This window comes from Oreochromis aureus, linkage group 15 (genome assembly GCF_013358895.1).
Source record: "Oreochromis aureus strain Israel breed Guangdong linkage group 15, ZZ_aureus, whole genome shotgun sequence".
In the NCBI taxonomy this organism is placed as follows: domain Eukaryota; kingdom Metazoa; phylum Chordata; class Actinopteri; order Cichliformes; family Cichlidae; genus Oreochromis; species Oreochromis aureus.
Genome location: NC_052956.1, coordinates 7534176 through 7547784, shown reverse-complemented (window position 1 = coordinate 7547784; position 13609 = coordinate 7534176). Strand labels below are relative to the sequence as shown.

At 39.8% G+C, this 13609-nt stretch overlaps 1 protein-coding gene across 1 annotated transcript; it reads left to right on the top strand.

Annotated features, from left to right (window-relative positions):
• The first annotated feature begins 557 nt into the window (after positions 1-557).
• naga (N-acetylgalactosaminidase, alpha) lies at positions 558-7471 on the top strand. Its single transcript, XM_031726223.2, has 9 exons — positions 558-762; positions 1257-1413; positions 1684-1824; positions 2116-2327; positions 2421-2515; positions 2617-2778; positions 3458-3655; positions 3763-3903; positions 6734-7471. Exons 2-9 carry the CDS (start codon positions 1259-1261, stop codon positions 6935-6937), a joined length of 1308 nt encoding a protein of 435 aa, XP_031582083.1. The 5' UTR covers positions 558-762; positions 1257-1258; the 3' UTR covers positions 6938-7471.
• Positions 7472-13609: the final 6138 nt, after the last annotated feature.

The window sequence follows — 13609 nt, the reverse complement described above, 5'->3', positions numbered from 1 at the left end:
AGCTGGTCAAAATACAATACTTTGTTCTCGTGTCTTTAATAAAATCTATGAAAAATGGCAATAATAAACTTTTCTACCAAAGTGAGAGTCCGATGACTTTATCTTATAGCATTTATCATCTATGAATTTTTAGCAACTTTTGAAGCAACTAAATCCAGGTTTTGTGGTTCGAAATTTTGTATTTCAAGTGCTCCTCCTGCTGGATGTGGATATGTTTACACTTTTGCTGTAATAATTCTAATAATAAGGCTCCCTCTCTGATGAAGAAGCAATTGTAATTTTGTTCATCACACACGGACATTATCAGGATTGTAATTCCAAATGAGAGGTGAAGGCTACTACAATCTATAGCTTTTATAAAACAATATTGTATGAATGATTTTATCACATTTAACATGACCTCATTAAACATAAACAGTTCGATATTGGAAAAGGTGTTTATTAGATCAAATTAGCTACAAAACTGTAGTAAATAAACCGTAATCAACGGTCTCCCCGGCGGTTTTTTCACCATTGCTTCCTGCTTTGTGGTCAGCTGATAGGGCTCCTTTGTCACGTGGCTCCCACTTCCTTGTCATGTGTACTTTTTTGTATATTCCCCTACAGTAGGACCGAGCAGATTTTCTTTTATCACAGCATTTATTTAAAGAAGTGAGGGGAAGACCGGAGACAAGGGCACAGAATCGGACTGCAGGAGGCTGAGCCCTTGGTCTTATTTGCTCTTTCTAGCTTCCAGTTTCCAAGAGCCGTGATCGGACTTCAGTGAGTTCAGCTTTTCATTTCATGCATGTATTCAGCAAACCCCTTCATTTAAATCATTAAAAGTGTATTTAAATTTCCTGCGTTTTAAATTGCTAGAATAATTGTTATCTATGCCAGATTATTTTTAAATAATAAGCTACCGTCAAGTTAGTGTTCATAATACAAAAAACTCGCTTGAGATCGAGTGTTGTGTATTTACAAGAACCAGATGGCGATCATGTTGCGAACAACTTTTATATTATAAATTTTATTTAGCAGAATATCCTTTACATAAGCATCGGCTTTTCATTTGATCATCTGACACAATCAGTCTATTTCACTGGTAAGTCACCGAGCAGGTTGTTTTGCGTTCACACCCATGTCAGGTGATTATTCGTCAGGTGCTGCAATCATTAACCTGTATTTTGCTATTTAGTCTTCTGGACGTACTCTTCTGGCTCGTCTTTGACACACTGCACTGACATCTGATTCAACTTGTAATTTTGTATTTGCAGAAATGCATTTTGCAGTGTTCTTTTTTGCCTTTGCGCTCACTGGGACCACTTTGGCCCTTGACAATGGACTGATGAGGACCCCTCCCATGGGGTGGTTGGCATGGGAACGATACCGATGTGATATTGACTGTGAAAACGACCCCAAGAACTGCATCAGGTAAGCCAAAATTTTGTATGTGTACCACCAGGCTTGATTGTATTAAAACCTTAAAAGGTATTTAGGTATTATAACAATAATGGTCTAGTCTCAGTTTTAGAGAGATATAATGACAGGATATTTTTTAAGAAAGCCAGTAGAAGCAGTTGGCTTGAACTGCATATGTAAGAGATATGGTAGTGCTCTTTACACTCTTATCTTCAAATGCAGTATCAGCATAAATAGGAATGCGATTGAGACCGTTATGAAACATCTTTGTCCTTCTTCCAGTGAGAATCTGTTCATGGACATGGCAGACAGACTTGCAGAGGATGGCTGGAAGGAACTCGGCTACGTCTACGTGAACATAGATGACTGCTGGTCTTCCAAACAAAGAGACGATCAGGGACGGCTGCAGCCTGATCCTAAGAGGTGCAGTATTTGCTGTGTGAGCACAAAGACCATTGTAAACATATATCTGTTATTGGCCTACACCCAGTGAAGTAGTGTGACAGTCATACAATCACATGAATAACAAAACACAGTACTCAGTAGATTCATAGCAGGTGTTTTAGTGTCAGCACAAAAATGAATTTTCACTTCCCTGGAAAGTGCAAAAGGAAATTGGGTTACAGGATAAAAAAAAAAAAAAAATCATACTGTGGTTGCAAAATTAAAACTGAAGGCATTTTTAAACATGTGTGTTTGATATTACTCTTTCAGGTTTCCAGGAGGAATCCAGAAGCTGGCACGCTACTTGCATGACAGAGGCCTAAAGCTGGGCATCTATGGGGACATGGGCAAACTCACATGTGGGGGCTACCCTGGCACCCCGCTGGATAAGATCGAATTAGATGCTCAGACATTTGCAGACTGGGAGGTGGATATGTTTAAATATGACGGCTGTTACTCTAATGCCACGGAGCAAGAGCAGGGTAAAAACACAAGACTGAACCTTTTCTGTGTGGATATTAAGATATTGCTGATTGGGACCTCGTTTTAGATCTCCTGTTCACTGTCTTGAACAGGTTACCCTCTCATGTCAAAGGCTTTAAATGCTACAGGGCGTCCCATTGGCTATTCCTGCAGCTGGCCTGCCTACCAGGGTGGGCTGCCACCTAAGGTACAATTAAAATCCAAAATACTTTTTGATGTTTTGTGCGAATCCTGTTCTAATACTTAGTATTTGCTTCTTCACTATATGAAACTGATGTGTGTTTTTAGGTAAATTACACTCAGCTGGGTGAGATCTGCAACCTGTGGCGTAACTATGGTGACATCCAGGACTCTTGGGACAGTGTACTGAACATTGTTGACTGGTTCTTTGAAAACCAGGACGTCCTGACACCTGCAGCAGGACCCGGAAGGTGGAACGACCCTGATATGGTTTGTTTAATTGAAATTTGTACTGTTTTCCCCAAATATAAACATATTTATAATGATAATAATGATAATGATAATAATAATAATAATAATAATAATAATAATAATGATAATAATAATAATAGTTATAAAGTGCTTTATAGAATAGCATAAACAATAGAAAAGCCACATATACATGTTTCACTTACAGACACATGAACAAACACAAAATCTACCATATGATTAGACATTCATTCCAAATGAAAAGCTCGCCTACTAAAACGGGTTTTCAGAAGTTGTTTAAAACAAACCACAGAATCAGCTGGCCTGTTAGACTGAGGAAGGCCATTCCACAGTTTGGACGCAATTACCTCATCTCCACCTGCACCTCTGGTTTAAAAATCAGAGCGAGGGGCAGGTGGAGATGCTGGTTAGAGGACCAGAGAGGCTGGCTACAGTGATACAGTCACAGAAACTCTGCTATATAAGCTGGAGCCTGTCTATGTAGAGCTTTATATGTTAATAACAGGATTTTATATATGTCTATATTTACGATTTGTTTAAGCCTCTTCAGTGCTCTACATATATATTTGTTCTGCACAAATCATTCAGCTACACCTCCATACTGAAAGAGAGATTACATGTACTAGAGACTACAGCCTCCAATTTAATTCTTTGGTGTGAAAATTTTTAATCTTCACAGCTGATTATTGGCGACTTTGGCCTCAGCATGGAACAGTCTCGTTCTCAGATGGCTCTCTGGGCGATCATGGCGGCTCCTCTTTTCATGTCTAACGACCTCCGCACCATCTCCAGCGGTGCCCAGAGCATCCTGCGGAACAAAATGGCCATCAGCATCAACCAGGATGCCCTGGGTATCCAGGGAAGACGCATTGTGAAGGTGAAGCACAATTTAGTAGATACAATTTTTTTTTTTAAAAAGACTCTTTTTGTGGACTTTTGTGCATTGTTTTTTGTTTCATTGTTCACATTTTTTCTTTCTCCCAGGAGAAAAGTGGCATTGAAGTGTTCTGGCGCCCCCTGTCAAAGAATGCCAGCGCTTTATTGTTCTTCAGCCGTCGTACAGACATGCCCTATCGCTACACGACTTCCCTCAGCAAACTCAACTACACCGCAGGCAGCTACAAGGTATGTGTTTATAGACTTAGGAGGGATGTGTATCGTGTTTCGACCTGGTTCACTAGGGGTGAGGGAGGTAATTTTAGCAAGCAAGGTTGACTCAGACTTTCCTGTTTTTAAAGTTTCAAGGTTAACAACATAAAACGGCACTAGAGAAAACAAAACAAAAAAAATCCAAGAAACAAACAAACAAAAGATTGAAATCTTTTCAAATATTATAGCGTTATAGCATGGTACATGACTCAGTCTTTTATTAGGATTACGTGAATAAAATTAAATCATGTGCTGCACTAACCTACCAAAATCATCCACGTAGAGCAACTCCTGATCTGTGATCAGTTGGGGTGGTGTGACATGTGGAAGCTAACACCTGGCCCAGTCTCCAGGGTGTGGCGAGTGTCTCACACGACAACCAAGAAACAAGCTACACAGCAACAAAGTATCAACTGCAAGTCCAGCTCATCATACACAAGGACGGATCACAGGGGCAGGCTGGTGACATGAAATCAGAGCGGCTCTGGGTGACAGTCAGGCGTCTCGTTTAAAGCAGGTGTAGTTATTATGGTTGGAGCACTGGAACTCAGGCACTGGTCCAATGAGTCATACTGGAAGAGAACACAAAAAAGGGGCTGTCAGGATGGCAAGCTGGATGTCATACAAGTGCAGGCTCCAGTTCTTATTTCACACTGAGCACAGAAAAATTGCACAGTCACTCACGCTGGTGCTGAAACTGCTGCAGCAGGTCAGGGCAGTTGTGCGAGCTTAACTGGTGTCGGTATTATGGAAACATATGTGTTGTAGGTCTTTTAGGATATCAATCGAATGACTAAAACAACAAAACATTGTGAGTATGTTTTGTATCAAATCCCTTTAAGCTGAACACGATAAAAAAAATCCTGCAAATGCAGTCACACTAAAAGGTAAAGAAGATGTAGTAATGCTGGGCCTTTACATACACCACACTGACAAAAGTTTTGTCAGTGTGGTGTATATGCATTAACATTAACAAGATTTAACAACAGACCAACAATTGTGTTTCTGGGCTTCATCACATGGGTTTCTAGTCTGGAGAAGATATTATGTGTGTAATGTGGAGATGGCTTTCATCTGTGTATATTGTGTATAATCCCTGGGCTGTTCCTTTCCCTCTGCCTGGAGATTTGGAATTCAGCCATAATACACCAGTTGCACATCTGTTCCCTGCCACTTTACAAATTCAGTTTTCTGAACATTATTATTCTACAATTTGAAGTAGAGTCGAAACCAGTTATTAGCGGGCAATATTATCGACCGGTATTAGTAATTGGTGTCAGCATTATAATGGCTGATGAATGAAAATTAGGAAAAGAGAGTGGAGAAACACCCTTCAACCCTGTTATGATTGCTGTCTGAATAATTTATCCACCAGGGGGCACTCTACAACTTCTTTGTTTGGAAGTCTCAAAGACAAAAATATACTGACAGATATATCGGAATATTGGACTTTTAAATATAGCTTTTATATATTTGAGAACATATTAGTATCCGTATCACTCTGAGAGAGTGAGAGAGAGAGATCCATACCTTTGGCGCTAAGGTTTGGAAGGCATAATCCTGTTTGGTTGTGTAGAATCCCCAGTAGACCACTATCAGTGTACCTAAGGATCCAGTTTGGAGAATTGGCGTGAAGTAGCTTGACAATATAAGTGGGGGCCTCACCTCGTAAGGCCATAACAGTACGAGTCAAGATGTTAAATTGAAATCTGAAACTAACTGGAAGCCAGTGCAGACTCTTTAGCAAGATTTGCGAGTTAAAAGGCTTGCCGCAGCATTTTGGACAGCTTGAAGGCGATTTATAGAAGCCTTTGACAGACAAGGAAAAGGGGTATTACAACAGGCTAATTGGGAGGAGACGAAGGCATCAAGCATCTCCAATTCACCCTGAGAGACAACAGTCCTGAGTTTAGTGATATTTCTTAAGTGAAGAAAGCAAAGAGGTGGTCAAAGACTTGATGTGGGCATCAAAAGATTGGTAAAAAATTAACCCAAGATTCAGAGGTTTTACAGTGGATGAGAAAGGTCCCAAACATTGTCTAATTTGGGGCTTAATGCTCTCTGGAGCCAGAATTAAACTATCTATCTATCTTGTCTGTATTAAGCTGCAGAAAATTGTTTGCCATCCAACCATTAATTTCCTTAAGACAGTCCATTAGAATGGATAGTTTATCCAATTCATAAGGTTTAAAAGAAAGGTACAGTTGAATATCATCTGCATACAGATGATAGGAAATGGATATTACTACTAATATGGCCTAGTGGTAGGCCATATTGGCCAGATTTCTGTAAAGTTATTTATTTCATATTCTGTATAGTTTTTCATATTTATATCCTGTTCATATCCTGTACATAGCTTGTACTCACTACAGCCTGTACATACCTATAGTTATAGAATATTCACAACATACTTCATACCGTGTACATTATAACATACCATAATAGACCCATTTCTGTAATATACTTACATATCTATATTATTGCTAATATATATTGTAATATATCTATATCACTAAAGCACTTCTGGATGGATGCAAACTGCATTTCGTTGCCCTGTACCTGTGCATGTGCAATGACAATAAAGTTGAATTCTATTCTATTCTATTCTATTCTATTCTATTCTATTCTATTCTATATACAATGAGAACAATAAGGGACTTAGAACAGATCTTTAAGGAACACATGATGAGAAACTAGCTAAATCTGACCAAAGGTTTCCCACTGAGACCAAAAGTGTTCTATCAGCAAGATGTCTGTCTTTATACTTGCTAGAGAAATTCACTTCTGTTTCCCGTCTTCTTTGTAGGTTTTCAATGTCTTCACAGATGAGGCCACATCGCTCAAAGACTCCACCGAATTTGTAGTGTCAGTGAACCCCACAGGGGTGGTGATGTGGTACGTCTCTGCACCTGCCAAATTCAACCTCCGCCAGTTCTATCAAGGGGGCACGCTCCATGGTCGTGTCTATGATGATCGTGAGGAAAATGCCATTCCACGGGTTTTCCTCTGATCACTCACAGACCCCACTTTCTAATCCTTAAGTTTTTGTCTTTTGTCTCAGTAGTAATGTCTTGATGATCGAATGATTTATTCCTGTCTAAGCACAGGTGCAGGCGCGTAGCTCTGCACTGTGTTTTACAAGTGCCTCTTCCAAGTAAGAACATGCTTGAAACTCAGGGACATCCACTTTGCATATGTATATGGCACAAATGTGCTCTTGTTGATGCGATCTCCAGCTGAATCTTCACTTGAAAGTAACTGGGCAACAAGAGTTTCTGTGCTCAACAGTAATGATAGCTGATGATTTTAAAATTTTATCTGAGATATAGCACAATCACTGATCCCAGATTGGCACTGTGACCGAGAGGTCTTCACTTCTCTTAGATTTTGTTTTTTTAATAGAGAACAGTCTTTGTCAGCTCAGAAAGACTAAAGTGGAAAAAAGTTTCAGAAAAAACTCATTAATGATTTATATGTTTTTATGTGACCTAAGTAAACAATTTATCATCAAATTCTCTAAATAAATGGAAACGCTGTATTTCAATTCTTCGGGTTTCCTTTCAGTGATTACATGCTACATTGAACTACATAGTCCATACAAACATGTGCAGCAGAGTGCTTTGATTTTTGCACTATACATCCATTTATTAGCATATGAGTAATATGGGTTCCAGCCAGCTCCTACAAGCTTTTTCAAAGGTACTAAGATGTTTTTCACTTTTAGCTTTCACTTCCCAGTTCTTTGTCGCAAAGTGACATCTCTTAAGGTCAGTTTAGTTCCAGTTCTGTTTTCTATAAAATTTCTTTTTTGTTGGTTTATTTTTATATATTAAAGAAACCCCCTGTCATCAAGACACTTGTAGTTCTTGGTATTGAAAGCACTTTCACTCTACTGTTATCTAAAGCAGGGCTGTTAAAATCATTTTATATACCCTTAAAGCCTGAGCTATGAAGTGATTGCCAGAAAGAGTTTATTGAACCAACTGACATATTTGTTTAAAAAAAAAATTCAATTTTACTTTCCATATATGACTTTTTATTTTTTTTCCTATTGCTAACTCTTGCGTTTAAAAAAAAAAAATGCTTAACTTTATTATGCAATTCATTAACATTTTGCAGGGGGGAAAATATCCCATTGATGTTAAAGTCTCAAAACATCATAAAAAACTGAATATAATATGATACATTGGGCATTAATGGGTTAAAATTTACCCATTTTCCCATTAACTTAGAAACAAGCAAAACAAAAAAACTTTAAATTGTTCCTCTTTCTTTCAATATAAAGAAGTTTAAACCCTGAAATGTCTCAAGTAAAAGAAATACAAGTTCATTGTTACGTCTTAGTATTTTTTACACTTCATAAATTAAACACCGTTGTAGTAAGTCAAAGAAAGCTCCCAGTGCGATGCTTTGGGCTTAAATTTTAGAAATACAAAAAAGACAATGTCAAGTATTTGTGAAGTAATTACATCACTACGTCTTTACTGTTAACTGACAGGGAGAAAATGTCATTTTTACTGTGGACCAGCTTTGAAAAGATACATTTCTATATTAACTAGTAACATTTTTTTGTTATTTAATGGAATATCAACATAAAAAATGTCCATCTCTATAATTAATGGTTTATCTTTTTTACATATTTTGGTGTAGCATGTTAGGCAAACATGTCTTTGTCAGTAAGAATGCTGCAAAACTGTCAAAACTAGTTAAATGTGTAAATTTGTGCCTTCCTTCTTTGCATTTGTCACATTTTCCAAAGCCATGCAGTGGGCTAAATTGGACGCTCCTGGTTCTGGCTCCCAGGCCGAATGTTTGACAAGCCCTCCAATACTGTGGATCATTAAAAACAAAAGAGCTCTAATCTACACTTGTGCATTTTGCTAGCCTATGGTCTAATATAGTTAGCAACATGAAGTCTCTTTAACTCTGAATTAATAAATGATCACTCAAGGACCCCCTTGTTGTTTGGTACCTATATACAGAAATGTAACCCACAGATTTGCTTGGCAGACAAAGGCACCGAACATACAAAGAAAAACCCATAATTTAGCTAACATACACTCAGAGTCAACCCTATATGCAGCCAGCAGAGGTCAGCACTGCTCTTCAGTCTGTCTCGGCCTTCTAGCCACTGCCAAAAAGTGCACCTGCTTAACAGTGCAAGGACAATCAGCCCATTCTGCTTTGTCCTTTTTCTCTCGATTATGCTTTCCTCTCTGACGTCACCTTCTTTAATATGGACACTTGTACTACAATGTATTAACTTATTTCATACTTTATTTTGTCCTTGAATTCTTCCAGTGAGCATCATCCGTTAATTCCTTCATTGTATTCATTCTGTCTCCTCATCTTTGCTCCTCCCTTCTCTCCTCCTCCTCCCACTTGGCTCATTCAGCTCAATCTTGCGCGTATCACCTCTGACCTTGGCCTTAAAGCCAGTGTTTGCCCACCGATTCAAGATACTGAAGTAGTCACATGACTGTGGGCATTGGCATGCATGCTGCTGCGTGTGCATTGAAATGAATGACGGTGACACACACACACACACACACCTCCCCTTTAGGTCAATTCAGGCTAGATTGGCTTTGTGTACGTCTGTGCTGTTGCATCCGTGTGGGAAAGCGGATCATTGTCTTCTGTTCTTCCCCATTCAGTCATCTCAGATATCCTTTAGCTGGCAGAGCATGGCATCTCTCACTGTCCGGGTCCCTGCAGTTTTTCTGTGAAAGAAGGGAGTTGGATGATAGAGAGAATGAGAGAACAGAGCAAGAAGGATTTGGGCATAGGCGGAAGGGGGGGGGCCTCTCAAAAGTCTATTTGAAAGTGCAAATGAGCAGAGGAGGGGGCGAATGGGAGAGATGAGAGAGAGAAAGAGAGCGAGGGAATGAGTGAGGGAGGGGGCTGAGACGAGGAGAGCGTTCCTGCCGATGCTCACGTAGGCCACAGCTGCAGAGACGCAGTTACCACTCTCATCTTTGTGCCCCCACAACACCAACAGCCCTGATTCAATTCTCTGGGTCCCCCCCCCCCCCTCTTCTTCCACCATCACACTCATCTCCGTCCTGCTGCTAGTCACACTCTCTGCCTTGCGCCTCCAAAATCCAATACAGATGAAGGGGTATTTGACGACCGCGCCGGGACGAACGGCATGCAGATGGGAGTTTGGATATAGGTCAGAATACATATAAGGTCTCAAAGGGGGCCACATGCTCAAAACGTAATAGGTGCTGCTACAGAAAAAGAAAGTGATCATGCTGTGGCTCTTTTGTGTCTGCCCTGTTACCTAACACATTCCTGCCTGCGCGCTGACACAAAAACCTGCCGTTTTCTAGAGAAGCAGAGACAGCGAGTACGATTTGTGTGCACAGAGACAGAAACACTGCCATCGTGCATCTCAGATTAGCCTGATGACATCATCACCCCATCTCATGCTGCCAGTCTGCTTGGCTGGTGGCTGACTCCTGACATCACCACGCTGTCGTTCGATCCAATTCAGAAAAGGTGCTATACATTGTTACATGCTCCCTCTCCATTCATCATGGTGTTATGCCTTTTTTATTGGCTCCTGTGGCCATTTTAAACAATATTAAACATGCCCCTGTTATTTTTTTTTTTAATCGCCAGACATGTAAATAATAACAGCATTAATGTGATGGAGTTATGAAAAGAAGGTGAATAATTAGAAAAATATGATGGACCTGAAACCTTAATTTCATGCATAAAGTCTGATTTTCATTGTGTGCATATAAAACGGCTAACAACTATTCATCCTTTACTCACATTAGGAAAAAAAGGGGCACAGGGAAAACACATCTTCTTGTCTTTAGCTTTCTTTCTCATTTGCTGTTGAGGTAGTCTCTCAAAGCTGACTGACTATAACAGCTGAGTGTATTAAAAGATTATTAAGCTGTTGTTGTTGTTGCAGACACCAAAAAAAGTCTGCAAATTTGCTGCCTTACCATCTTTTTCAAACCCAGAGAGAGCTCTAGTCCACATCACCAGGCTGCCTTCTTACGTTTTAATGTTTAGACAAGAGTTTTTGGTTACAGTGACCATTTATTCGTCATTTCCTGTCGGTGGACATTTCCTGGAGCCCAGACTGGACACCCGGGTTTTATTTTAGGCAATCATGGAAAGCTTGAAAGGTATTACTTAACAGTGTTGCAATCCCACTCCTGCCTCTGGTACCGCTTTGACGTCCTTGTTCCTCCTACTTTTACTTGCTCATGCATTACTCAAAGACCAGATACCTCCAGCTCTGGTCACAATGGCTTACATTATATGGTTGTGTTGGTCTCTGTGTCCCTCATAAAGCATAGCACAGTGTTCTTGCCCCAGAAAAAAACACTTTGATCTGCCTCCACCTTTAGACCAAAAGTAGTCAACCATTAAATTAGTATGAGTTTGGATTCCCGGTGGAGATTGTTCTGCCCTGTTCTGCCTTTATGACTTTTATAGCAAAGGATGTGCTGGTGACTGTATGGAGACTCTGTTTTTCCAGCTGGAGCCAGAATGTGTCCATATATGTGCCGGTGTATTTCCAAGACATGTATAGCCAATATCTTCAGGAAATGCGTATGTGCATAATTGCTTCATGTGTTATGTCTGAAATAGTTATAAAGCAGACAACTGATTCATCTATGCCTCATCACAGTGTAGATTTCCATACTTCTAGATGTAATCACGAGACTATGTAGTCATAATTTTTTATGAATGAATGTCTGGATTCGTCCACCAGTGGCTGCTGTTGACTCAGTAACAGACGTGCTCGGTAACAGTTTCTGTGTACGAGGCAGGCTGCACGTTGCCGAAGCACTGCGCGCATGCCAACTGGACAGACTGTCAGCTGCTTTCTCACTGGCAGTCTGTGTAGGTCAAAGTCAGACCGTGGCCAATACCGCTCACTCTGCTTCTCTCTTACACACACACACACACACACACACACACACACACACACACACACACACACACATACACAGAGTCATGATCTCATTCTTTCCCTTTAACTTTATATCTCTCCTTCTTGACTTTGAACTCACATTCACACACTTAACCTCTAATTTTCTCCCACTTGCTCCTTTTGCTGAACACACAAATCATCTACTGTATATCCTGGATCACATTTACATTTATAAAGGTGTGTGTGGTCATTCCAGTCCCTCGGTTTATACACTGTGTGAGGTTTCAGATCCTGATGCCTTTCTGAGCAGCAGAATAAAACTCAGTCAGTCTGGCTGGCTGGTGTGCTGGAGCTGAGCACAGTCTTCCAGCTGCTGGGTTTAGTCCAAACCGGCTTCAAGTAGAACGGCTGGAAGAGACTGGAAAGATCAAGTGGAATTCTTGTGAGTTTGCATGTGTGTATTTAGATAGGGTCACATTAAAGAGGTCTGACAGATTTCCAGGTGATATCTGATATGTATTCACACAGCAACAATTTGTTAGGTAACATGATGCTATTTGAGCTGCTGCTGATAATGGGGCTATTTTGGAGTAAAGCCCTGTAATAAAACGCAGCATGATGCTGTAGAAACTTTGAACAGATTAGTTGGCAAAAAGAAGTCATGTGCGGGTGTGCGTTTCTCGGGGGCGGTGGGAATAAAAATAGAGACGTGATCGGTCAACAATGCTTCTCTTCTAACCTTCAGTCTGAACTGTGAATATCCATGTGCATGATTTTCTGTGCTATTTTTGTTTGTGTCTGTCAGCATTTAAACTTTCTCTTTTTTTATACTGGTGGATTCTTCAGCTGATTGGCCTTCGTGATTGTCATCCCCTCTCCTTTAGCTTGTTGGGCTGCTTGTTACCAGGACCAATTGTTGCCTGCTGACCTGACAATCTGTCATTTATTTACACAGTAGCACTGCTATAAACTATCCCTTTTCCAAGTAAGGGTGCCCTGAAGAGGTCATGAGAAGGTTGTTGCTCATCACTCATAATTTGAGATATCCAATAAGCTTGATTGCTTCTGTAAGCAATAAAAGATGCAACAACACAATGGCTATTCTTATCAACAATGGATTGGATCCTTTTTTAAATTACTAAAAATATTCAGTTTCTGGAAAAAAAAAAGTAGAATGATAATATATTACACACTGATCATTCTCTTTAATAATTTATTTACTCTCTGTAGAAAGTCATTCATTGCTCTAACCATGACATTACTTTGCATTTCTCATGGCCTGAGATTCAATGTAGTACATGCTCGTATTGTTTGGTCTTTTCATATTGCTGGCTATGAAATGAAAATGATACGATGCATTTATAAGGTGTTGTAGGTGCATAAATGCAAAAAAAATGGGTCATTTTTAACCCATTGCTAGGTGGTTGCTAGGCAACATGACATTATATTATACTATGTATAATTCAGCTTTTGAAGGTATAAATGAGATGTTGTTATTGTGAAATGAAAATGATGAAAGAGCTAACACTTAGCCTACTTACAAACACACCAACACCTGTCCTAATAAAGACAGACACAAGATATTTATTTTAGTTCTTTAGGTTCAAACACAAAACCAAAAAACCCCCAAAATACACCATGAAGCCCTGCTCTCAAAAACATGACATGGATGTAACACTGTCTGTGTAGCTGGATTTAAGACATAAGTTTTCTGTCAGTACGGAACGTTACATCAGAGTTGGTTGGTTGCTGTCAATAGACTTACATTAGTTTATGTTAGCT

Bases quoted from the DNA above. Each gene is read 5' to 3' on its own strand.
- naga (XM_031726223.2), top strand. From the start codon at position 1,259: ATGCATTTTGCAGTGTTCTTTTTTGCCTTTGCGCTCACTGGGACCACT. The intron at 1,414-1,683 runs GTAAGCCAAAAT...TCCTTCTTCCAG, and splicing joins GACCCCAAGAACTGCATCAG to TGAGAATCTGTTCATGGACA. The intron at 2,779-3,457 runs GTTTGTTTAATT...TAATCTTCACAG, and splicing joins GGTGGAACGACCCTGATATG to CTGATTATTGGCGACTTTGG.